The 24,961-nt window shown below is 42.5% G+C and overlaps 4 protein-coding genes across 12 annotated transcripts; 3 read left to right on the top strand and 1 right to left on the bottom strand.

Annotated features, from left to right (window-relative positions):
• Nucleotides 1-943: 943 nt before the first annotated feature.
• tcaim (T cell activation inhibitor, mitochondrial) lies at nucleotides 944-9,497 on the top strand. 7 transcript variants are annotated; one of them, XR_003840837.1, is made up of 13 exons: nucleotides 944-1,076; nucleotides 1,546-1,635; nucleotides 3,354-3,486; nucleotides 3,692-3,842; nucleotides 3,921-4,176; nucleotides 4,327-4,449; nucleotides 4,760-4,857; nucleotides 5,162-5,253; nucleotides 5,335-5,424; nucleotides 5,673-5,815; nucleotides 5,979-6,034; nucleotides 7,183-7,328; nucleotides 7,659-9,497. XR_003840837.1 is itself a non-coding variant. In XM_029503686.1 (13 exons), exons 2-13 carry the CDS (start codon nucleotides 1,601-1,603, stop codon nucleotides 7,706-7,708), a joined length of 1,449 nt encoding a protein of 482 aa, XP_029359546.1. In that variant the 5' UTR covers nucleotides 944-1,076; nucleotides 1,546-1,600; the 3' UTR covers nucleotides 7,709-9,497. The 7 variants fall into 7 exon arrangements, 6 of the variants coding, with proteins under 6 accessions (XP_029359546.1, XP_029359543.1, XP_029359542.1 ...); XM_029503686.1 differs by having other exon boundaries at nucleotides 5,903-6,034; XM_029503683.1 differs by lacking the exon at nucleotides 7,659-9,497 and having other exon boundaries at nucleotides 5,921-6,034; nucleotides 7,183-7,649.
• Nucleotides 8,659-17,352, bottom strand: cnot10 (CCR4-NOT transcription complex, subunit 10). 2 transcript variants are annotated; one of them, XM_029503680.1, is made up of 19 exons: nucleotides 17,155-17,352; nucleotides 16,283-16,374; nucleotides 15,403-15,564; nucleotides 15,153-15,303; nucleotides 14,670-14,809; nucleotides 14,468-14,551; nucleotides 14,309-14,392; nucleotides 14,087-14,204; nucleotides 13,757-13,906; nucleotides 13,145-13,347; nucleotides 12,603-12,724; nucleotides 11,208-11,384; nucleotides 10,747-10,827; nucleotides 10,550-10,663; nucleotides 10,310-10,440; nucleotides 10,198-10,230; nucleotides 9,886-10,013; nucleotides 9,651-9,726; nucleotides 8,659-9,039 (listed from the first exon to the last, which is right to left on the bottom strand). In XM_029503680.1, the coding sequence occupies exons 1-19, from the start codon at nucleotides 17,168-17,170 to the stop codon at nucleotides 8,900-8,902; spliced, it is 2,202 nt and encodes a 733-aa protein (XP_029359540.1). In that variant the 5' UTR covers nucleotides 17,171-17,352; the 3' UTR covers nucleotides 8,659-8,899. The 2 variants fall into 2 exon arrangements, with proteins under 2 accessions (XP_029359540.1, XP_029359541.1); XM_029503681.1 differs by having other exon boundaries at nucleotides 14,670-14,806.
• Nucleotides 17,353-18,309: 957 nt separating this feature from the next.
• On the top strand, nucleotides 18,310-21,044 carry calhm6 (calcium homeostasis modulator family member 6). Its single transcript, XM_029505055.1, has 2 exons — nucleotides 18,310-18,929; nucleotides 20,234-21,044. Exons 1-2 carry the CDS (start codon nucleotides 18,387-18,389, stop codon nucleotides 20,663-20,665), a joined length of 975 nt encoding a protein of 324 aa, XP_029360915.1. The 5' UTR covers nucleotides 18,310-18,386; the 3' UTR covers nucleotides 20,666-21,044.
• Nucleotides 21,045-21,702: 658 nt separating this feature from the next.
• Nucleotides 21,703-24,725, top strand: LOC115045169 (calcium homeostasis modulator protein 5-like). Of its 2 annotated transcripts, XM_029504716.1 has the most exons (3): nucleotides 21,714-21,748; nucleotides 21,821-22,383; nucleotides 23,238-24,725. In XM_029504716.1, the coding sequence occupies exons 2-3, from the start codon at nucleotides 21,841-21,843 to the stop codon at nucleotides 23,625-23,627; spliced, it is 933 nt and encodes a 310-aa protein (XP_029360576.1). In that variant the 5' UTR covers nucleotides 21,714-21,748; nucleotides 21,821-21,840; the 3' UTR covers nucleotides 23,628-24,725. The 2 variants fall into 2 exon arrangements, with proteins under 2 accessions (XP_029360575.1, XP_029360576.1); XM_029504715.1 differs by having other exon boundaries at nucleotides 21,703-22,383.
• Nucleotides 24,726-24,961: the final 236 nt, after the last annotated feature.

The following is a 24,961-nucleotide window of genomic DNA, read 5'->3' as shown; positions in this document are numbered from 1 at the left end:
TCTTCACTGTCTGTGATGGCTTTGAAGGACCAGACCTTCATGGACTGCACCCTTCAAAGAATACTCACCCAGAAATGAGCCAAAGCTTGAATCTCAAGAATGAACTGATTTGATTTTGGTGGTCAGAAGTCAAGGGACAAGTTCACTGGAGCCTAAAAATGCATACTATTGCATGATCTAATCTTAATCTTTGATAATCTTTTATAAGAGGATAGAAATGAAGTGATTAATTTGTAGAGAAAGGTCAAAGGGAAACTTTACTGAATCTCATCCTGAATTTATGCATCCATATCAGTGATTACTCTTTCCATCTTTATAACATCGTTACCGTTACTGCCAAAAAATGCAGCGCAGACCAACCTGACCTCTGAGCCGAGAGCCAAAGACTGTTATTAGTGTTCTTTGGTTTGTGGGCACAAGACAATCGCATAAATGATGACAATTGGCTGAGGTTGAGTAAAATTTCATGGTGAGCCAATCAGAGGTTGAGGTGGGCGGGTGTTGTGTACAGATTCGAAAGAACGCGAAGTCGGAGATACAACGAACAACGCAAATGAGTCAGTCAATGAGAAACAGGAACGGCAGCCCAAATAATCCAAAAATAGCTTTCTCTAAATAGCCATTACTTATCCCTCCAAGAAATGCAAGGAACGAATGGACTGGTGAAATGCACATTATGCCCTGGACAAAAGAGCCTCTCCACGGCGGTGTCAAGTAATTAAACACATACACAAGCATCTTAGAATTGAACAAGCCCATGTATCTTAAGTTCCGTAAAAGAGGGGTGGTGGTCGCTCCACATTCTGACGCATTTGAGTATTTAAACTTTTACTTGAAAGTAACACAATAGTTACTCTCCGCAGTAAGTAGTTACTTTTATCATTTCTAACTGAGTAACTAATTTTGTGACTTTTTGGGAGGAGTAACTTGCCCAACACTGCCCATATTAAACTGCCACCATTGGTACCCGCCACACACACCGGTCCAGCTACGTCACAGGGTCCGGCCTGATGGGGGAGCAGCCAAAGAAGTAGAGAGGCGGACCGGACTGAGCGATCTGACCCAGCGGCTCCAAGGTGAGTCAACTCCGGACTGACCGCCATCGCAACTTCAGCCGTCCGGAGCGCAGAGCTAATGTGGAGACCGACTGCGGAGCCCGGGAGCATTGTCCGCTGGTACCCGACATGCTAACCGTAGGAGCTAACTGTAGCCGTTTTGCGCTGCTGTCGCTGAAAAAAACTGAGCAAACAAGCAGAACTAACCTGACTCAATCAATGTTTGTTAGGAGGTGACATATTTGTTTATTTTACTAGCTGTGGGGGTAGCTGATGGCTAGTCTTCCAAAAAGCTACATGCTAACGCAGTTGTTAAAAACAAACCAAGCTAAACTGGAAATCCTGGACGTTCAGCAGGTGGCGTGATTGCCATGATGACAATGAAGAGTTAATGTCCGTGTGGAGCAGACTTAGTTATTTCCTCCCGACGCCGGTTTGAAGCTGTAGACTGTAGAGACGTTGTGCTAAATGTTTTGCGTCTCTGTGACAGGACCGCTGAGGGACGCCATGATTTGAAGCTCAGCAGTTGACAAGCAGCAGCAGACATGTCCGTCATCTCTCTCCTGCGATGCACCGTAAGGTAACACTGCTGCTGCAGATGTTGTGTGCTTGGACTCAGTACGTGGTGCCATCCGTGGGTGGGGGTGATTGTTCCTGAAAGTCCAGAGGATCAGCTCACATGCCACGGAGGTCTGTAGGTGCAACAGGCTCAGACAAAAACTATTCCTAATAACCCGATGACTCAGTGTCGCCATAAGGGTAACAATAAAGCTAGAAGGTTCATAACAGATAAAGTAAAGAGGGACACACCGAAGTTTTTGTAGGAAATGAAATAATCCGGAGGGAAGAGAATTAGCAGCAAGAGGAAGTATGTGGTTCAATTAGAACTTTAACTTTTTTAAATGCTGCAGTTCTCATGTTTCCAGACTCTGACTCAGTGGTCCTGTCCACTCTGATGTAGACTCCTTAATCTAATCTCCAAAGGGCCTCAGCCTTTTCACTTAACCTCTGCTTGGGGTGCCACACACTGTGAGACCAATGCCCTGTCCAGACCTGGTTTTGGCATCTGTCTCAATGGATCTAATCACAAGCATTCTAAGTGGTTGGATCTGAAATCACAAATGTATCCATGGTGCATCTTAGGTGTGTTCACACCTGAATTGAGAGCTATCCACTTGTGGTCAGTCTGAGACAGATGGATGAAATAGTTAGATAGCGCCACCACAGTATTTTTTTCAGACAAATGGGAGGCAGCATACAGTGAATTAATTACATTAAATGCCCTAATATTTTTCATTAAAATATAAAGATGTTCCTTGGCTATTGCAGCTAACTGGTTGGAATATTTATTAATCAAAACTACATACCAATGGCCCCTGATATTGCCATTTAGGAGACATGAATTATGACCTAGGTGACAACACAGGCTGTGGATCCATTGCCTACATCCCAAACACTAAAATATTATTACCCTCTATGCTCCCTGCACTACACTAAGTGTTATGGAAACAAAGAGCTAGTTTAAGAAGTGATCTAATTTATGTGTCACAATAACATTTCTGTTTAACCTTGGTGGCAGTTCGAATTAATAGTAGAAAAAATAAATGTTAACTGGGTTGAATGGAAATTAACTTAATGAGCTGCTTCTGAAATCAGCAACCAGCATGAGTAACATGGTGAGGCACAAATTTAACTTCAGTATGCTGGAGTCAACAGGTAATTAAACTGGCTATTAACTGCTATTTCAGCCTGCTTGTTGCCCTACTCTCCCTTTACTTAACTGCTTTTCTATACTTGGTTGGGTGATGTATAACGTGATCATACAAATCCACTCTCCTATCTCTCTGTCTTGCATGTACTGAACTGGAGACATTTCCGCTGATCCGAGCCATCCAACAGACTCCAAATATTTGGTCCATGGATTTCACTATTAAGGAATTCATGTATAAAATATAAGGGTTAAAATATTTTTAAGTAATTTATTAAGAAGTAATGGCTCAAATCTAAATGTAACATTTTAGTTTTTTAGTTGAACATGTATTTATTTTCCCCCTTGAACTCAAGAGATTGAAACTATTATTTAAACAATAAATTAAAGAGCAATTTCATGAATGGCTGGATTTGAATGTGTGGGAAACAGGAAGTGAGAAATCTAGAAATCTATCTAGAGTGTAGAGCAGGTGTATACCCGTAGAGGGAGATTGGGAGGAAGAGGGAAGAGCTGTTAGTTATTGATTTTTATTTAATTTTTTTCCCTTTTTCCAATCTGTCTACCTTTTTGTTTCTTACTCTTTGCAGGCTGAAGAAGAAACATGTTGCCACTTATCTATTCCAGCTCAGAGCTCTGTCTGGGGCAGATGCGGTCAACGCTCTCAGGCCTTTTTATTTTGCTGTCCATCCTGACTTCTTCTATCAGTATCCCAGAGAGCGGGTATGTCTCTCTGGTGTCACAGAGTGTTCAGTAGTTCTTACAGTATTATTTATTTATATATATATATAGTTAATTGATATCAGCCTTGAAATCAGACTGTAACTTGCTAAACTGACATGAGGTGGGTGTGGTTGCAATTAACTATAATCAAGATTTTGTAGAATAGGCTGCCTCACCCTGCTGTAACATTCAATATTTGTTACAGGAGGTGAATGAGAACTCACTGAAGAGGCTAAATGGCTACTTGGAAAATTTGCAGATGCCTGGTTTCAGCTCACTTAAGCCAATGGAGCTCACATTTTATGTCAGGGACACCAAAGACAGCGGTGACCTGCAGCCCGACCTGCTCACCTCAGGTATAGTCTGCATTCATCTGCTCATATTAAGTTTGAGTTGGGTTTTTAGGCATCTAATATCTCTCGACTTGTTCTTAGGGTTCCGGTCAGTGAGTTTCACCCTGCACACAAACGATGTATTTAGCACAGTGATGAATGTGTTAAAATCCTGCAGCCTGCCTGTGGAGCATATGCAGGGACTGAAGGCAAGAACAGAGAGCACTAAAAGGCCATCGGAGGCAGGGGTGCCTTTTTACAGAACAATTAAATGGGATAAAAGCTACTACACCTTTACTGGCTTTAGGGACCCTGAAGAGGACCTGAAGCAGGCCAGGAGGGTGGAGCCTACACTTAGGTAAGAGTCAAAATGAGCTCAGCTCTTCATCTTAGCTGACAGAGCTGAAGCACACACAGTGAGTGATACTGGGAGATTATCAAATCTGGGCACAGTTGGCATCAATTACTTGAAACAGGTGAACTCATACTCATTTATTTTCTTTGTTAGTTTGTGGCTGAGAAACAACGAGCCTGAGGCAGCGGCCAAGCACAGTGTTAGCCTTCCTCGGAGAGAGGAGCTGAGCCGATTGAAGAAGGAGCTGTGTAACAGATTTGATCTGGCTGATATCAGGTATGTTTCCACGAACTGTGAGTAAGAGGTGTTGGAACTGCTTACAACACTGTGGTCTACCTGTGGGTTTGACTAAATTGTGAACATGCTTTGCCTTGTTCTTTCCTAAATTATCAGAAGCTGATGTTGGTTTTTAGGCTTTCAGTGGAGAGACAGATAAATAAGTGAGTGAGAGAATGACTGATAATGATAAAAATGATCAGAGACTGATCTCACTGAGAGAATATTAAATGTGGCAATAAAAGTAAACTTTTGTAACTGTGAGCATTGAACTTTAATGTACCAATTATCATGATGGTGTGTGGTGCAGCTGGCAGCGAAGCTGGGGAGTGGCCCACAGGTGCTGCCAGCTGCAGAGTCTGAGCCGGCTGTCCCAGCAGAGCCCTGAGGCCCTGATCACCCTGCAAGGTACTAAGCCCCATTGAGGGCATGACACCTGACTGCTCTGACTTTCTATGCTAACACCTGACTGTGCTAAAATCTTTCTGTGCGAACACTTGTCTGTAATTTTGCATAACAACAAATATTTGTGAAATATTTGAGTCCTTCTGTGACATTTTTCAGAAAAAACTGCTGAGTTCAAGAATTATGAATTCATATTGTCACATATATAATTAATTTTGATGCGGATATTGCAACTAGTTCCACCAGCTTTACAGATTAAAGCAGATGTGTGAAAGCGGTGATCCTGCCCCTTATTCTGCTCCTGTAGGACACACTGTGGTGTTTGCTGACCAGTCAGGGATGAATGCCTCAGGGCACGTGATGCTAGGAACCATGGACGTTCATCATCAGTGGACCAAAGTAATGCAGCTGCAGAGCTTCTGCTGTCATGTGATTCCTCTGTCTCTTTGTTGTCTGACCACTGTCTGTATCTATTTCCAGCTTTTCCAACAGCTGCCCAGCTATCGCAACCTGCAGCAACAGACAGACTGGCTAAAGGAGAGGATCAGCCTTCTCTTAGGCGGCACTCAGGTCCCCCCTCCCTCCCCACACTCTCAACTCCCCCCCTGTGAGCCTGGTTCTGCCTGAGGTTTCTGCCTCTTAAAGGAAGTTTTTCCTTGCCACGCTTGCCAAGTGCTTGCTCGTTGGGGGATCTGTTGGGTCTCTTTAAATAATTTTAAAAAAGTTTGGTGTAGACCTGCTCTATATGTAAAAGTGCCTTGATGTAACTTTGTTATGATTTGGCACTATACAAATAAATCTGATTTCATTTGATTCAGGTAGTCCACATGGAGAGGCTGGGGCCAGTTCAGCCAATCACTGAGCTTTACAGCACCCTCAGCTTGTTCCACAAGAACCTGATGTCTTGGCACCTGCGGCTTCACCCCAGGAGCCTGCAAGGGCTCACCATGCTGCTAGAGAAGTAAGCAGTGACACCTGAATTCTTTAGAATTGACTTGCTGTTGTGAAATTTCTGTAAGATGTGACTTGTTGTTTATGTCAATCACAGTGACCTCTCTAACCCCAGGCTTCATGAGATGGGGCACTTTATTATCCCCACCAACTGTGATCCTCCCAAACTGCAGGTCTTCCTCCAGAGCCATGCCCACAAGGCCAGAGAGCGCACCCATACCAAAAACCAGTGAGTCAAACACACCAATACAGCCCTGATATAAAGAACTTATACCTAAACCCTGCTCTCACTGGACTATTTGAAATGGAGTTGTACAACATTTTGACCAAGTGTAACATCCAAATCAGTGGAGTTATTTTTGGTGAACGAAGGTAAAATCATTCAGGCAAAAACAGTGTTTTATATTTTTAACACATTAGCCCTCTGGTGCTATAGAGGCCCATGTCTACCAACCATATTCTTCAAATGTAAGGAATCATGCACGTGGTGTATGAGATGCAACTAAAATTGCGTCCACCCCATATGTACTTTCATTCAAAAAATTAAATGACAGAATACCAAAATGATCACAATATACTGCAAAATGATTTTGTGTATCACAATTCAGCCTTACCCAGAATCATCATGGGTTTTCAAAGAGGAAGAAACGAGGAGGGAAAAAAATATATTGGTCAAGGTCACAACAGTAATAAGAGCAAAAGACTCAACCTCAAGTTGATTAATTGATGGTTACCAGACTTTGTTGTGGGACTGTTTTGTTTGGACTGTGAATATATTTGCACATGCATAATTGTACTGATGCACAGACAACGTTGCAATGTAAACCTAAGGACCAGGCCTGGTGTTGCAGAGTAGGGGCCAGTGTCAGTGGTGCTGCTGTAATAGATCCTGGGGCCAGCATTGGCAGTGCCGAACACTGTCAGTTGGTCAACACTTTGACATGGTTTCTGAACATTTCTGAATTGTTGGATCAATGACCTATATGATAATAAATAAATCTACCTCATCTATCATCCATCAATACAAAGTGTCCTTTAGTCTTCCGTGTTAAGGTTTTATCTGTTGGAAGTGAAAACCAAAGTTACTATGTGTTTCTTGGACATTTAGATGGCTAAAAACTTTTACTAACAGAATATTTGCAGAATATGCTCTAACACAGCGCTGTTGTTGAACTTCAACCACATATTATGTTTTTATTATGTTTTCATGGAAGAAATCCTCATGTTTTAGTTGGAAACTATCCTAAAATTTAGATTTTACAGCCCACTGTGTTTGTGAGAGAAGAGTTTAATGAGCACTGATTCTCATCAGCTTGATTGAGTTGATGCTAGCCCTGAATGATGAGCTGTCTCTAACTCTGACCTCTGTGTCCCCAGACTGCAGGCGGAGGAAGAGGTTGTAGTGCAGCAGTGTCTCCAAAGTCTTTCTCTGAGGAGTCTGTCCAAGGAGCCCAGTGTCAGCTCAAGTCAAATGATACAGTGCTGTAAAAGGCTGCTGGAGCAGCGCTCCCCCCTCATGCAAGGTCTTCACGTCTGCATCTCTCACTTCTACTCAGTCATGCAGGATGGGGACCTGTGTCTCCCCTGGGACTGGAAGAGCTGAGCTAGAGATACAGGGTTTGACTCAGTCCAGAACTTTTGCAGTATAATATTCAGATAGATGTCTTCAGCAGTGGGTCGTGTCTCAAGGGAAACCTTTGTTAGGGGGGCATGCAAGCTGACCACTGTGTGATCACCTAATCACAGATCAGGGTTAGCAGAAGTCTGAGTTTCCCAGCGTCGAGGTGATAACAAAACGGCAAAAGAAAGGGAAGATTTAATACAATCTTTTTTTTTTTTTTTTTTCCTTACAGGAATCAAAGCTAGACATGTGGGAGCTTCTTGGCGTTTGTTTAAATGGTGAGATATGTTGCACATATGGTCTGACAATGTCAGTATTTATTGTTGCTGTGTGACATGAACTGAGTAATACTTAGTTCTGTTAAAAGTAGAGTCTGAACTAAATGTCAAATAAAACTGACTGACAGCAGACAGGACCAATCAGCTCAGAGAGGGACTGACATGGTTTGTCTCACAAGACACAGATTTACTGGTGGAGTGAGGTTTGGGAATTTATTCATCCTTCTGTTCAGGTTATTCATTAATCCTCTACTGCTTATCCATTTCTGGGTTGCAGTAGGTGCTGGAGCCAATCCCAGCTCACATTGGACAAGGGCAGGGTACACCCTGGACAGGTCACCAGTCCATCACAGGGCCAACACACAGAGACCAACAATCACTCACACTCAGACCTACAAACAATGTAGTCACCAATTCACCTAAAAGGGCCCAAGCCTGTGAACCAAACCCGCTACAAATTGTGGGGCAACAGTGCTGACCACTATGCTACCTTGCTGCCCCTATTCAGGCTACTATTCAACTATTTTCTGTCGACACTGGGAACCAGAGAATCCAGCAACATTAACAAGGACCTTCTAGAGTGTCATGGTCTTCTTAGACCAACACCTAAATCCTTTGTCAGTCATCCATTATGACTATGCCCCCCAAGATGTGGACTGCGACTGTGGTTTTGTTTTTGAAACAACTCCTTAACTGAGTACTGGTGTGATTCTTGACCTCCTTTTGGAACATTAAGTTGAGATCCCCAAATCCAATTTTATTTGTGTTGGACCAAATCAAAGGTACTTTACATGTAGAGCATATGAAAACCTAAGAAATCTTCCCATAAGCAGGTGCTTCCATTAAGAGGTAGACACTTCAGGCTTCAGACATGTCTGAGATTTCTTCTTCTGGTCACTGTGCTCACTACCTGGGACTGTATCCACTGCACGTATTCAAGAATCAGACATAATGTACAGTAAATAAAATGTATTTTCATTGTTCAGACAACAACCAGGTTCCTCTGTCAAATGGAAATAAAAAGCCCACTGGTCTCATTCCATGGACATGGCTGCAGCTCAGGTTCTTCACTCGTCAGCAGCATTTTTATTCGGCTCCTGACGCTGAGGGAAGGCCGCTTTTGTAAATATCAAGGCCCCTCACAGGCAGGTAGGTTTATATGTATGAGTGTATGCAGGGTTAGAGTTGTGGAGGCTCATTTGCGCTGAACTTGTGTGAAGGATGAGGGCAGCTGGAAGGGCTGGACAGGTTTCTTACGGGAGTCAGGGGAGACCCTCTGGACCGTGGGAAGCAGCTGGTTTCGTTTGATGATCTGCAGAGCAAGCTGGGTGTTTCCTGAGGACATACATCACCCATCATTACAGACTGAACCAAGGAAAGGCTCTAACCAAAACCAGTCACATCAGTTGGACCGAGGCTGAAAGGCTTCAGTCCAACTGGTTTGACTTTAGAGGCCACAGTTGTGTAACATGATGCCAGAGGGTCAAATCCAAGTTTGTTTTTGCACCAAATTCTGAATCAGCTCCTCATTGAGGATCTGCAGATATAGAGTCATACCCTACACTGTGTTTACCCAGATCCTGATTAAATACAGCTATATTCAAAAAAGATAATACCTTAAGGAGCCTAACTATCAATGAAACAATTCAGAACAATAGGACCAGGACTCACTCAGGACAGCTCTACTACCAGAGCTTCAGTATGAACCAGAATAATGCAATTTCTGTACCATGTGATTTCAGGGTTGAATTAATAAGCTTCAGATATAAAGAATGAAACAATAAATTCAAGCTGCTTACAGCTGTTTGTGTTATCATGTGCTATTATTCCCTCTAACAGTGAAATAGTGCTATAGATCACCAACATCAAATCCTGCTCTGGTGGTTCTCCCCTATGAGGTATGTCCCAGTGCTGATGTAGTGTCAGTGAGTGTTGTGGAGTCTGACCGTTCTGCAACTCTAAGTAGACACCCAACAGAATGGCTTCAGGTGGAATCTCCTTGGTATTAACCATCGATGCAGCCTGGTCAAGCACACACATTACATTAAATGACATCACAGATTCAAATACAGATCAACCCACAGATAGCATTCTGAGCCTCTGATACAGATTGACCACCAGATATCGGTCTGAGTCGCTGATATGGATCAACTCACAGATACTGGTCTGAGCTTCTGATACCTGATGCAGGCATTTGCGGGCTTTGTCGTACTCGCTCCTCAAGCAATAGGCACTGCCCAGGTTGAAGAGCATCATGGCTCGAGCCGATGTCACGCTGCTGGGGTAACACAGAGGAGTCTGCTTCCCTGCTGCAAATAGACAGGTCCCACATGAAAGGAGCATTAGAAGGATAATCTGAAATACTTAACTGTTTTTTGCTCTGACATCATTAATGAAATCAGAAGTCATGTTGATTATTCCTGCAGAAACAGGTGAGATGTGAGGTCTGGATCATCATAGCTATATATGACGAAGGAATAAACAAAGACCCACATGGCTCGACCGGCTCGTCTCCTTTGTCAGACCCTGTGGAGACAGGAAGACTGTTAAAGATCCAGGAAACAGGAGCAGACTGGTTTGTTAATCTTGAGTAAAAGCCACAGACCTTGGTCTTGCTCACTGCTCAGAACTCCCATTGACACATCGCTTACATTCTCAGGGTTAAGGTGAGCAATTGCATCAGAGATCCTGTCCAATGAGATGAGGGCTTCAGCAGCATAGAGGTGACCAAGGAACCTGAGTGAAGGAGGTGAGGGAGACATCGATCAAAACATGATCACTGTGGCTGCAGGGGAAGAAGAGAGCAGGATCCACAATGGGTCTGAGAAACAGGTCCAGGACTCACCTGAGGGATCCAGACACCTTGGTTTGATGGAGCAGCTTCTCAGCGTGGTTCAAAGCCATTAGGTTGTCTCCCAATGCCAAGGCCACGTATGCACTACAGGCCAGGATGGAGCACCTACACATCAGACAGGTGACAACTGATCATTGCTGAGGTCTCTGATAATCCAGATCAACAGCTCAGAAGAGAAAAATAATTACCTGAGATTTTCTACCTCCTGTTTTCTGAGGGGGGACGATGGAGCTGCAGACAGGAACTTATCAGCCTCCTGACCTTTCCCACTGCAAAACACAGCATGCACCACAACACAAAAATTCAGCTGCAGAGACAACACAGCAACACATTGAACAGAAACATAACAAAAGAACACAGCTCCAGAGACACAACAAAAGATCCAGGTAGGGAGGTGTAATGGGAAGTAAGGCATGTAAAATTTCCATTATGAGACCTCCCTGTCAGTGGAGGTCTGATGCAAGTGGATGTTTGACACTTGAATTAACCACAGCCTTCAGGTGAGACACTTCCTGTGAGTGTAATGAAGACTGGCAACATTTGTGAGGTTGTACAGGCAACTGATCATCTAATAAAAGTTCTGAGTGCGATTAGGAGCAGACTGATTGATGTCTCAGGATGGTACTACGTGCTGTCATGGAGACCTGACCTGCAGGCGTCACTGTTCTCACTGCCGCTCTCTGTGCTTCCTGACTGGCTGAAGCTCCTTGACCCATTCTCTGTCTTGGTTTCCTGCTGATGTTCAGGCAGCAGCAGGAGAGCGTTCCTTAGGCAGATGGCTGCAAACTCCATACTCGCTACTGGGATAGCTGCTGACTGGCCTTCACTGTACACGGACACACACAGACACACACACACACACAGACACACACACAGACACACAGACACACACACTCTCTAATCAAACTGCATTAGGCAAATATGATCAAAATGCCATTAGAGTCAGTGCTCTAATCACAGAATAAGATGTATGAAATGTCAATGCAAACTTTTCCACAGAAATATAACAAAGAACACAGCTCCAGAGACACAAACTGTTTATAACACAACAGCTATTTATAAGTACACTGTGCAGTTTTAGAATGTTTAGTTTCTATCATTTCAGACTACACTGGTGATCACTTTCTTAGGAATAACTCCCTAGTTCCTTAGTTCTCTGCTTCATAATTTCGACCAGATTCTATCAGATCGCATTCATGCAGCAAATCTCCTGTTTAACAATTCTCAAAGGTCACTTTGATGAAACCAGTTTAACTTTATAATCCATTATCCTGCAAGATGTTTCCATTATAAGATGGTGGACTGTGGCCATGAAGGGATGGACATGGTCAGCAGCGATTCTCATATAGACTGAGGCATCCAGACCAAGACCGATTGGTATTAAAACCAAAAGTTTCAGGTTTCTGTACCTGCTGAAAGGAAGTAGAAACTGGTCTCTGCTGTTTTGATCCATCAACCTCAAGGTTGGAAGTGTGGTTTACTCTGAAACTCTGTTCATCAGAGTGAAAAAGAGGGATCTTCTGTTAGCTCCAACCAGTCTTACTTCTGACTTCTTTGATCAACACAGCTGCTGCTCATGGGATGTTTCTGTTTTTGGCTATGTTGTCGCTAAAACTTTAAATGCAGGAGCTCAGCAGCTTCAGAAACTCAGACCAACATCAAACATGTCACAGAGTATCTGGGATTCTGATGTCTAAAATTAACTGAAGTGCCTCACTTGGACACACAACGCATGATGGTGAGAATTAAGCAGGAGCAGATGCATTCCTAATATGGTGTTCAGTGAATGTATAGCTTGATGGTCAGACTGGCCGTTTCAGCTGACTCTAGGCCTTTAGGGTAGGTTAATTGCTCCCAACTTTTTGGTTCTAATGCAATTGATAAAAAGTTGAAACATTTCTATAAAATCCACCTGTATGGCCTCTTTTTAATTCCACTGTTTCACACCATCACTCAGCTCGGCTGCTGCCTGCTAAAAACTTAATGTCTCATTAGGATGATATGTGGGGTTAGGGGCGGAGGGATGGAGAAAATTCACTCTGACCTGTAGATGCTGTTCTGGGTCGACTGAGAGGCCAGAACGATCTTGCGATGGTAGCCCTGCCCAACAATAGACTGAACTATACCTTTTTTACAAGGTATACCTTTGTTCTCCTGCTCCGAGCCCTGCAAACATCAGATACATGATATAAACTAAACGATTCTGTTCATGTTCAAACCATTTACATTGACAACAATAACACTTCAATTATAGATCCTTTCAACATAATAAAAAAGTGCTTCACATGAGAAATGTAAATAATATTAAAATGATGTGATCATGTGAAGGAACTGATAAATTGATAAAAAAAAAAAATACTCTAACATTTTTGTCTGAAGTTTGATGTTGCAGAAGTGGACCAAAAAACATTATGATGAGTGATGAGCCGTGGGGGACACCATAGGATGAGACAACAGCGGGTCAGACTGAGTCAGCCATTTAGAGTCAATTGTGTGGAGAGGGTTACAATATGTGTAGATGGTTTTACAGTGCAGTGGTCTTTTTTTTTTTTTTTTTTTTTTTTTAAATCATAAGTTCAGAGTTACCCCTTTGTTGGCAGAGATGCAGCACTCTGCGAGTCGTAACCATAGTCGAGGGTTAGAGTGGTAAACCTGCACAGCCTCCATCAGACACTCAAATGCTGCCAGAGGTCGGCCGATGTGCAGAAGCTGAATACCACAGTTATACAGAAGCTCATAGCGCTTGTTGGCTAGCAAAGCACACATGGGGATACCTGTGAATTTCTTAGCTGGAGAATAAAGAAGTAGAGACAAGGATGCATTAGTATTGAGGAATAAAGTGACAATAGTAATTTCAATAACTGCCTAATGGCTAAATAATTTAAGTTTCTTCTGTTGGTTGATATTTTAAAATGAGGTTTCTGAAAAGAAAAATTGGTTGACAGCACGTTGTTCTAATAGAACACAAAAATGTTCATTCACCATATTTTGATGAATGTTTCCAAAATTGTTCGGTTTTACAAGGTAGCAGTTACAGCTACAGTGTGTAATGACTGTTGACTCAAAATTAGCAGAGCTGTTCTCTCTAGGAATAGGCTACAGTCTTTACAAGTTTTCAGCCTTTAGCAGACAACGACTTGAAAATATAAAATTGATTGAAAGCAGACTGAGACAGGTGATCCACAGATTGTGACCCACATTGGCCATTGTTGCCATCTCCCAGCTGTGCACAGGTGTGGTCGTTCTCCTGCAGTGCCTTCTTGAAGTAGAAAATGCCCAGGTTATGTTTTCCCATCGCAAAGTGAATGCAGCCCAGATTGTTCCAGAACATACATCGAACACATTCACCTAGATGAGACAAGTCGGGACACAAGCACATTTGATTAGCTTGCAAAGACAACACCTGTCTCATCTCCCTGCACCTGCCTGTACATCTCAATGCCGACAATGTCTGGACAAGTTATTACAATAGCGACTCATGACAGTTAAATGGAGGAAGGGAGTTCTGACAGGCACAGGAGCTATCACCTGTCTTGATGGGTCCAGGATGCTCTGCGATGTTCGAGCTGTTCAACAGCTTCACTGCTTTCCTATAGTTTCCTCTCAGGTACTCAAAGTTACTCTTGAGGAAGAGCGAGGGTGCAGACTGAGGAAGGAGACAGAGGAAACAGATCAGCCTGAAAACCAGAGAAGGCTCTGCAGCCACAGGACTAGCAAGTACATGACGTCTGAATGTTGGTGAGGACTCACGTTCCCTGCTGTGTTCATCACTGACTTGATCTCCCTTTTGCAGGCCTTAGAGGATTTCATCTGGATGTAGGCTCTCACTTTGTACTGTTACGCAAAATATAGTGAGTCAATTAAGAGGACAGGGGATGAGACAGAGTATGATAAAATTACAACTCTGACCTGGTGCATCTTTGACTTGGCTGTTTCAATCATGGCTGTGAACTCTGCTTTTTGATTTGCTCCATCTTTGTTTGAACTGTTGTTCTGAAACCAGGCACAGAATTCAATGAACATCAACATCTCAACATCATTATAACATGTGACCAGACACCTCAACATCAAGACTCTCTTTTTTTCAAGAGGATGTGGTGTGTTGGTTTACCTCTCCTTTGCCGTTCTTGTTACTCCCTTGCACAGACAGTTTATCCAGCACAGCCAACAGGTGGAGGGCCTTTTCAGGCTGAAAGGTCAACAGGTACAGATCCACCAGCAGGAAGCACACTGCCTGAGCAAACTTCTCTTCTAGGACAAATAACAAAATGACTGCATGCCAAACTCAGGGCTGACACATAGACAGTCTTTAAATTTACTGTGGTCTGAACCCTGAAGACACACCAGACCATGATGATGCTAGGTGAGGCAATGCAAACATTTATTACTAGTAAATCGATCAATAATGATGAGATGCTCCCCAATATGATCTCATGTCTTCAAGAGGCAGATTATATTAAAGTCACACTCAGAAAACCCAAAGGTGCAAGGAGTCTGCAATTTTTTGTATTCTTTGTAATTTCAGTTTTCACAGTTTGAGGAATTGATGGCAAATCAGTCACAGCAGTACACTGTGTAAAGTATCACAACATACCGAATGGTTCCAGAAACTGGTACAGCTTCTCCCCAATGGAGATGGCTTCAGAGTACTGCCGCATATGATAGTGTATGATGGCTTGATTGTAGTACAGCAGGCTGTTCTCCACATCATCCAGCCCATCCACGTCCTCTGCTGATGTATGAACCTGAGGACAAGGACAGGAAGTTGGATGAAACCCAGGACCGTATGAAAAAGAAGTTCTGGTGCTTCATGACAAAAGTGTGACCCACATTTCAGCCGTTACCTGGTTCTTCATTGCCATGAGGGTCTGCTTCAGAGTCCCCGTGGTGGTCTGACCACTTTTATAAAACTCCACGATAGCTTTGTTCATAGTGATCTTGTAGTCCTCTTTGTTGAGCTCCTGCAGGGCTTCCAGGTGTTTGAAAGACTCCTCATACTTGCCAGCCTGGGGAGGAAGAGAACCACCTGCTTCACCCCATCCTCAACATGTGACATGAGATCCTGCTCATGTTACCATCAACTTGTTTCACACCGAACAACAAGCTCTACACCTATAACCCCTCACAGAGCATCTAACAGTCCCGCCATAAAATAACTTATCCTCAAGTGATTTATATGTATTTATATATATGTATATACATTTTAATTCAAACTTGACACTGTCATCATCATAATCATAAATCTAGAAAGCAAGCATTATATCCTGAAAAGCGATTTTATTTGTTGGGCCCAAATCCAGTCATTTAAAATCTTGTCTCTGATGAACTGCTGACATAAGGCTGATCTGACATTTGCAGTGTTGATAAAATATGTTGCTATTGAATCTGATACTGCTTATTTTTCTTCAGTCATTAGAAAAAAAGAAAAAAAAAAAGATTCAGCAGAGATGAAAGTGCAAAACGGGCCTCTGAGATCAACATTGTTAAGAGCAATCTGACACAAAAACATTCCTATGTTGGATTTGTTGTTGAGATCCAAGTCAGTGAAGAATGCGGGTGGCATGTCCCTATCGTCTGTCGTCTTGTCTTGTATCCTCACCGCCTGAATTCATCTTAAACTCAGACACTGGTTCTAGCAGTTTACAGCAACATCAGAGTTTAAATGCAGAGAACAGCAAGATGTTTTTAGTCTGAGAATGTAAGAAAAGAAAGGAGATTATTTACCAAAAATGATTCATATGCACTTGCTGCCATTTCCTTCTCTTGGTCTGTCATTCCAGGGGATGATGGGCTGTCATGTTTTGCCTCGTTTTGGTCTGAGACAAAAAGAGACAAAACAGTCAATCTAACAGTGCCCCCCCAATGTTAATATGCAGTGGAGATGAGCAGTGGTAAGGCTGTTGTGACACTATGTGGTCACTTTACACAGGGCAACCCTATCCCCACCCCTATCTGTCCATTCTCCTGACTTCTTTCAATGATCAACTGTGTGTTTGCTGTGGTGAAAATCCCAGCGCAGCAGTTCACTCACTTCACATTTCATCGTTATCATGAGGATCTGCAGGCTTTGCTGACTGGATGCTCATACTGAGGTGGGCCTGTGATGAGGACGGCTCCATCTGAGAGCCTCAGCCAAAGTTGTCTCGCACAAAAAAACAAACTGTGCAGCTGTCATAATATCATTACATACACGCTTTTAAACCTCTTCAACGAACCCTGTTAATTAGACCATCGCAGAGCAGGATCACTGTGACTAACTGTTGACCGCTCTCTGTGGGGTTAACGTTAAATTTGGTGATTTAGTATGATGGAGGTCTAGGGATGTCTCCACGTCGTTTAATGCCGTTTCTGAGTGGAGTCTTATCTGATCTGAGCGTACCTTCAAGCGACACGCATATCGGCTAAGCTAACGCTGACTGGAGCCGATTTCTAAACCGGGTCACCGGGCGGTCGGCTGCAGACAAACGGGCCAAACAGGAGCTCCTCACAGCGAGAGTGCGAGCTTCACTGCATTTAACAGCACAAACTGTTCCAGTGGTCCAGCTAGGTTTTAACGACCACAGCAAGCTACGCAGTTAGCATTAGCTGGAACTCACCTGCGTTTTCTGCCATTTTGGGGCTTTTAGTGGGGCAGTTCAAGACCCGCCGTTTGTTTGTACACACAAGTAGGTTTATTTTAAACCCGCTGGAAAGCGGAGGAGCCGTCGGATAATTATGGATGAAAATGAAATTCCAAATGTTCCAAACTGATAATGACCCAACGGAAAGCCGTCTGGTCCGCTCTAAACAGATTCTTCTTTGCTGGCTTTTGACTTCTTCTTCTGCAACAGTCGTCTGCAGTGTTATTAATGTATTACCGCCACCTTCTGCTTTGGAGGCGTCTCCAGCTTATTTTTTATCAACAGAAACCTCTCCAGGATTTCACTATTTTTTCTTGTTAACTTGAGGTAAATGTGTACATTTTGTTAAGTTGCTGCTGATTTGTGTTGTTCCTTAACCCAGAGTTATAGGGTTAAACTCCATATTACAATTAGTTCAACAACCTATAAGCTGACTATTTCAGTTGAAACAAAAGTAATCATCACTCTGAATTTACACACACTTCTGATTGAAGTTTTTCATTTGGACAACATAAATCATTTTTGAAGTATAGCAGTGCTCTGACATTCACACACACACACCCCATTCCATCCCCTGTCTATTTTCCTCTAAGTGGGACCATCATTTACAAATAAACACCATGTTGTGTGGGCGCCAAGAAAATAGAGACTGATATCATAAACTCATGTGGGAAACATTTCACCCCTGATGGTCATTGGATAGAATGGAAGTTTAAGGATCTTCAGCACTGGCCTCACTTTGCGGGCTCAGAGTCTTTATCCACTTTTACAAACAGTCTGCAGTCCAACACCTCTGCTCTTTGCCCTTCTGCCCTTCTTTAAAGTGACCTTTTTAGTTGACTTTTGCTCACAAACACAACACAGCTTGTTAGTTCAGACATTCTTGTTGAACTCTCAAGAATAAGTTTGTAACTTATCCTTTTTATTTTCATTTTGTTAATATTATTAAATATGCTGGTTTTGTGTGTGTTTGTTTGTGTCTCTAAACATAACTTTAAATGAAATGAATTGTTACTACAGTCTCTCTGCTTCCTACCTGTCTGGCTGAGCTGTCAGTTGTAACTTAACACCCACAAATCAAACCAGAGTGCGCTTCCTCATTTACTGGTCCTGCAGCGGGTTAGGGGAGGAAACTGAGAGCTGACTGAGAGAATAAGAGTAGAAGTGAAAGTACAATTGTTAAAAAGACTGTTAGTCAGAGAGCAGAGATGGAGAAGTTTAAGACTATACTTAACATTGCCCACAAACAGACCAACCTAGGCTGTGGGTTGGTGGCATTGCTCACAGCTGGTGGAGAGCAGATCTTCTCCACAGTGGTGTTCAGGTGCCCCTGCAGTGAACTGAGCTTCCTATACGGACTGGTGTCTATGTTGGTACCTGCCCTGGCTCTGCTGTTGCTGGGTTACATCCTGAACAAGAGAACCTGGAAGCTGCTGACGGGTGTGTGCCATCGTGAAGCTAAGCTGAGCTGCTGGAAGATGCTGGCGACCACCTGGGTGATCTTCTTCCAGATCAGCACCATGGCGCTAGTGGCCCCCTCCAGCTGGATTGCTGTGGCTCTACTCAACGGGAATTACTTTGAGTGTATGATGACTGGGATCAATGCCAGTGCCATCAAGGAACACCTGTGTGAAAAGGTGACATCTCCGGCCAAGTGTACGGACCACCTGCACGGCTTACCTTGTGCTACAGACATCATCCCGACTGCTGACAGGGATGAGGTCCTGCTCTCCCTCAGAGCTATGTCTCAGGTCAGTGCTGGTCTGTTGCTTCTTCATTCACATGATTTAAGTTCACAGTCAATAAAAATGTGTCATAGTGGTAAGTGTTGATGAACATTATACATAACAATAAATATAACACTGTAAAGCTTCATTGTGCTGAAGCTTCACTGATGTGGATGTTCAGATGTTCAGATGTTCAGTAAAACACCTGCTTCACTTAAACCTTAATCATTGTCTATATAGGATTGGGTGGACTATAATGTATGCTATATTTAAAAACACTGTATGAAGAATTGGCAGCATCAACTTTTGTTCGGCCATATGATCACATAGTTTACTGTATGCAGTAAACGGTGTGACTACTATTATACAAGGGGGGGGGGAGGACAAGTCCCAACTTTTAAAATGACTACTACAAAAATTTCCCATGCTGATAATCATTGTTGTTAGCTAGGTGGAGGAAAAAAATACGACTGGTTTAAAATAAGTACTAAGTACTAAGTATACCATTCTCATGTGACCCGGGTTTTGTTGACTCATTCGTCCAACCAACTCCGCCTGACATGGACTTTGTTGCTGTATAAACTACATAACTGCACTTTTCCTTTTGTCCCTGACATTATTAAAGTAAAGTTTGTTGTTAGGGAGGTAGACACTGAGTCTGGTCCATTTTTTTGTCGCGCAAGTTTCTTGTGTTTACTCTAAAAACTACCGTAATTTCCGGATTATAAACCGCTACTTTTTTTGACACGCTTTGAACCCTGCGGTTTTAAATATACGACCTTATCATGGAAAACACACGAAGCAATGCATATGATGCAGCTTTCAAGTTAAAGTCGGTCGATCTGGCGAAGAGGCGAAATCTTTCTGTGTAACATAATTCATGCCATATGCCATTTCCTCCCATATTTCCAACACCTGCGTCTTATAAACAAGTGCGGCCTATATATATATACAAAACTGTTTTTCTTTTTAAATTTAGCCAGTGGCGCTTATATTCAGGTGCGCTCAATGGTCTGGAAATTACGGTACACATCGGATAGTAACAAACACTAACTATGAAGGCATAATAACTTACTTAACTTGCTCAAAGACAATCTAAGGGGTCTTTTCTTCCAGGACAGTCACCAACTATGACAAATGACACAAAGAAAAATGAATGAATGAACCAAAACATTTACACAGCAACAACTTTCAATTTCCGGGTTCATTCATTTTATTGATTTAAGATTTTTTTTTTTTTTAAGGTTTCCAACAAGCTCACCTTCACACCTGCCCTCTGTGTTGAAAATAATTTGGCTGTCTCTTCTATTTTTGCTCATGGACCACAGATTGCTGGCTGGCTGCTCATTGCTTCCATCATGTTGTGCAACCTGATGTTGACTTGTCTGGGTCGGTGCATGTCCCCCATCAGCTACCTGCAACTCAAGTTCTGGAAGGTGTATGCTCAGGAGGAGAATAATCTGATTGACTCATACACAAGTAAACATGCCAAAGAGTTAGCTGAGAGGAACCTGAAGAGTTTCTTCGACAGGAAATTCCCTGAACCCATCCACATCCCCTCCAACAGGGATTGGGAGAATATCTCCTCCCTTTACAAGTTCAGTCCAAAGAAGCAGTTCTACAGCACCCTGCATCAGTACGTAGAGAACTGCCAGACAACTGACAGTGGGGTGATTAGGATGGCTTCAGTCCAATCACAGGAGGATACAGATATCCCACCTGTTCTTGCTTTTGTAGATGGTGCCAGTTCAACAATGTGAGCTGATGTCAGGGTCAGACCAGTCTGCCCTAGCCCTGAGGAGTTCAGCCACAGAACCAGACAGTGATGAGATATTAAGACTTGTGCTCAATGTGTGCAGAACCAATACAAGATGTCAACTCATATTCTGGTGTAACAGTCAAAAGTATTAGTCAAACATGAAGACGAATCATTCTATCCAGGGTCATTCTGATGTTACCATGTCTGAGCAAATGTAAAACAGAAAATATCTTTCACTTGTACATCAACTTAAAGAGCAGAATACTTCTTTTGAGCTATTAGTAGACTGGACACAGTTATGTATTATCCTCTCTTGGAGCATCAGATTCTGATGACCTTGGAGCTGATTTGACTCTGTACAGGAATGTGTATGTTTACATTCAAATAAATGAAACATATTTTGACTGATGGTGTTAAGAGATAAAGATGTGTTTCATTTGAAGAGAATGTTTTCTAACAACATGTGAGAATGGAACAGGAAACCATTAAGAGGAAATGGCTACTTTTCTACTTCATTATCTGTCTGCAGGAGTTGTCTGTCTCTGTAGAAACATGTTAATAGAGACAATCACTGTCCCCATTTACAGGGTTTACTGCATCAGGCCTTCTGGAAATATAACAGATCAAGTCATCAAACTTTTCATTTTCAATTCTTGTCATACAGGCAAAGAAACAAGGTCACACTGTTTCACTTCCTACAGTGTTTGTACATTTTTATTTTCACTCCGTGTCCAAGATTTCATCACAGCTAATAAAGACAGAAGTACTAATAGTATTAATTTTCCTAAAAACTAGACCAGAAGTACTTTTCCAGCACTGTTAGAGAAGGAGGGAGTTAAAGATGGAGAAAATGTGATGAGAAAAAGTTGAGATGTAACTTGACCATGGAGAAGGCTGAAAAAGCTGCAGCTCTCCTCTCAGCTGCAGCGCAGCAGCAAGGTCTTTACTCTGAGATGAGTAGATGTGGTGAGTGAGGAGGCATCACACTCACCGAGGGAGGAGCCTGAAAAGAAGAGGCATTCAAAGGGAGGGGCAGAAACAGGCTTGGCAGCTGTGTTTTGTCTTCAGCAGTGAACAGCAACAGGTAAGAAACCTTTGCCGGCTGCATAGACACTCTGCTTTCCTTTTGTTTTTCTCACTTTCTAATGTTTCATAGTGAATTTACTCATTGAGGCCATGGATAACTTCCAGACTGTCCTGCGTTTCTTCATGAACCAGAAAGCCACCATTGGCTACAGTTTCATGGCTCTGCTTACAATAGGTGGGGAGCGAATCTTTTCTATGATCTCTTTCCAGTGTCCCTGCAACCACGATCAGAACTTTGCATATGGGCTGACCTTCTTGGTGGGTCCAGCTGTAGTGTTATTAGTCTTGGGTCTGTTCTTCAGCACCAGGATGTGGAGGCTCTACACAGGCTGCTGCCTGGATCCCATGAAGCTTTGCCCCCGTGGGAAGTGTTTCGGCTGCTTCCGGGTTTTTACAAGCATCTTCTTTGGGGCCTGTGTGGCTCCTATAATGTGGCTCTCTGTGGCCCTGCTCAATGGGACCTTTTATGAGTGCGCCATCAGTGGTATTGATGAAAACATTGTAGTGGATCTGTTCTGTAAAAACAAGACCCTGAAGTGTCGGGAGGAGCTTGCCCGGGTTCCGTGTGGCCGATCAAAACTGTCCAATGACGAGCGCATGGAACTGCTAATGATGTTCAGGGCCCAGTCACAGGTGAGACACACCTCAGCCTACAAATAGAAGGTCATGGAGTTGAAATTATTAGGGGGGGGGGTTACAGGAGTTTAATGAATATTGTGGTCCAATTGGATTATGAGTAATGAAGGACCCAGTTGTTTTTGGCAGGGTAGGGTTAGTAGGGTTAGCCTACCAGTCAGGACAGGCCAGCCTCTCGTAGATGAGGTGTTATTAAAACTCTGCTGAACTGTAACACTAAGCTATTGCAGAGGGCCCTGAGGCCACAGGTATGAATGTTCCGCCCTCTCTCTCTCCCTGCTTCTTGTTAGCCTCTCTGCCAATCTCTGTCTCAATACAAGGCACTAAAAAACAAAACAAAAACCAACAACAACAAAAATCTTTAATCCCATTCCACATCTCAGAACTGAGTCTCTACTGCAGTATAAATCAAGGGGAGGACAGCTGTATGGATGAAACAAAAACATTATCTATGCTTCAGTGGAAAAACTAAAACAGATGACAAGAGACAAATGAATCCGCAGAGGCCAAGGCTCCACAGACTTCAATAACTTGAAATGTTGGATTCTGGGGTTGGATTTGGTCTAACTGCAATAATCAAAGTCCACCCAGACATTGAAAAAGAGAAAACATACTAAGATTTGACTTTTTTTTGTCATTAAATCCTAAAATACCAAATTTCAAATACCTCAGGAGAACAGATAACATATAAAACAGTTGCATTTCCTATTTAATAACAAATTTTAACAAATAATAGAATGAAAATACCTAATACATCAGCTCCGAAGCATATTTATCATCAGTGTTTATATCAACAAATGTGTAATATAGTGTTTGGTTAGCATAACTTCCTGTCATGTTTGCACCTGCAGATCCTTGGCTGGTGTATCGTCATCATCTCTGTCATTGTGGGCCTCCTGGGTACGTGCTACAAAAACTGCCGCTCAAAAGTCAGTTATCTGCAGCTCACATTCTGGAAACGCTACACAGAGAAAGAGAATGAGCGCTTTAATACTTTCGCTGTTGACTATGCCACCAAGCTGGCTGACAGGAACCTGCAGAGTTTCTTTGAGGACAAGAACCCGGAACCATTTCCTTTCCCCAAGCACAAGGCCTGGGAGGAAATCTCTGCATACTACTCCTTCTCCAGCAGTGAGCAGTATTACAGCACCCTGCAGCAGTACGTGGAGGGGAGCGACAGGGACTTCACACCAGAGAAGAGACCTATCATGGAAATGGAGCATGGAATAGAGATGACCTAGAGGGTGACTTCTGTACTCTTTGTTATTTTAATTGTGAATATGAAACATATGTTGACTGGACAGGCAAAAAGTGGTGAGATTCATCACTGTTAGTAAGGGCTATTCAAGGAGACTCTAGCATAGCTGTCAACAGCTGTGGTACAATCTTCTTTTATGCACAATAAAGGCCATAACCTTTATGTATTCAATTCAATTCCTATCATGGCAAGTTACACACATTTTCAAAGTATACTTTAGAAGGAATAGTACAGCTCTGAAACACTCATCCAGGCATCTAAATGAATAAAGTATAGAATGGAAAGTAGGAAAAGTAAACTTATTTACAGAAATCAGTCTATAAGCTTATAAGTAATAACTTAACCTCCTTAGCATTATTCCATACCCACACTGACAACAGAGCTATGGACTAGCTAGCAGCAAAAAAGATTTCAAGTTCTTTTGCGAGGTAATGCCAATGTCATTATCAACATTAAAACCAGCAAACAATCAATCTTCATCCGCTTATCCAGGGTCAGCTCATGGGGAACTCAGGTATCACACAGAAAGTAAAGGAAAAGGATTTGAAAGATGAACATTTGTGGAGCACCTCAAGGAAGTGGCTTGGTGCCACAGCCCCACAAAATTGATCCCTGTTGCCCACCACACCTTCAGGAATGTCTATTACACAGTTTGTAAAATAATAAAATTAATAAAAATCAATATGTTTACCAAGAAAATATAAAAGAATGAAACACAAAACACACTTTGTGGGTATTGGACCTTGGTATTCTTTTAAATCCTAGCTCCGGCCTTGTTTACTGTATTTTTGATTAATATTTAACCTAAAATTTTAAAATGTATGTGAATGAAGACAGTAAAGTGTAATACTGCAACACTTATTTGTAAGAATTGTCATTACTTATTACTACAAAGTATTTCTTCCTCCTCTGACAGTTGGTGACCTCCATGACAGATCAGCCATCAACATTCCCCTTGATTTGATCCACAGGAAAAAAATGTGTGTCAAAACTTGTGATAGCTAAAAACTGGTTTTAAGTGGTGGACTAAAGTATAGTGTGAATAAAAAATGTATCTTGTGGTGTGGGGACCATGGGCACAATTACTTTTTTATTATTTCATTTTATGGGTATTTTCATCCATCCAATGTTTTGTCGTGACAAGTCTTTCTTTCTAAGCTAGTTTGCAACCAGGAAGACTAGATGAACAGTATTAAGTATACTTAAAAGTAATTCTTTATGGACACATGATGTGCCATTCAAACTCAACTCATATCAGGCCTCTACAGGTGTAGTGGGGTCTGTTTGGTTTCCTTGCACTGTGTCTTAAGAGTCTCT

The sequence above is a fragment of the Echeneis naucrates genome, chromosome 6 (assembly GCF_900963305.1).
Source record: "Echeneis naucrates chromosome 6, fEcheNa1.1, whole genome shotgun sequence".
Classification (NCBI taxonomy): domain Eukaryota; kingdom Metazoa; phylum Chordata; class Actinopteri; order Carangiformes; family Echeneidae; genus Echeneis; species Echeneis naucrates.
The sequence above is the reverse complement of the archived record's forward strand: the minus strand, read 5'-3'. Positions and strand labels throughout refer to the sequence as shown.

Coding starts and splice junctions, on each gene's coding strand:
- cnot10 (XM_029503680.1), bottom strand. Junction 13,907..14,086: donor TCCTGGACCCATCAAGACAG/GTGATAGCTCCT, acceptor TGTCTCATCTAG/GTGAATGTGTTCGATGTATG. Junction 9,727..9,885: donor CCCGCAAATGCCTGCATCAG/GTATCAGAAGCT, acceptor GTGCTTGACCAG/GCTGCATCGATGGTTAATAC.
- tcaim (XM_029503682.1), top strand. CDS start 1,601: ATGTCCGTCATCTCTCTCCTGCGATGCACCGTAAG. Junction 5,254..5,334: donor TTCATCATCAGTGGACCAAA/GTAATGCAGCTG, acceptor ATCTATTTCCAG/CTTTTCCAACAGCTGCCCAG. Junction 6,035..7,182: donor CGCACCCATACCAAAAACCA/GTGAGTCAAACA, acceptor CTGTGTCCCCAG/ACTGCAGGCGGAGGAAGAGG.
- LOC115045169 (XM_029504715.1), top strand. CDS start 21,841: ATGGATAACTTCCAGACTGTCCTGCGTTTCTTCATGAACCAGAAAGCC. Junction 22,384..23,237: donor TGTTCAGGGCCCAGTCACAG/GTGAGACACACC, acceptor TTGCACCTGCAG/ATCCTTGGCTGGTGTATCGT.
- calhm6 (XM_029505055.1), top strand. CDS start 18,387: ATGGAGAAGTTTAAGACTATACTTAACATTGCCCACAAACAGACCAAC. Junction 18,930..20,233: donor CCCTCAGAGCTATGTCTCAG/GTCAGTGCTGGT, acceptor CATGGACCACAG/ATTGCTGGCTGGCTGCTCAT.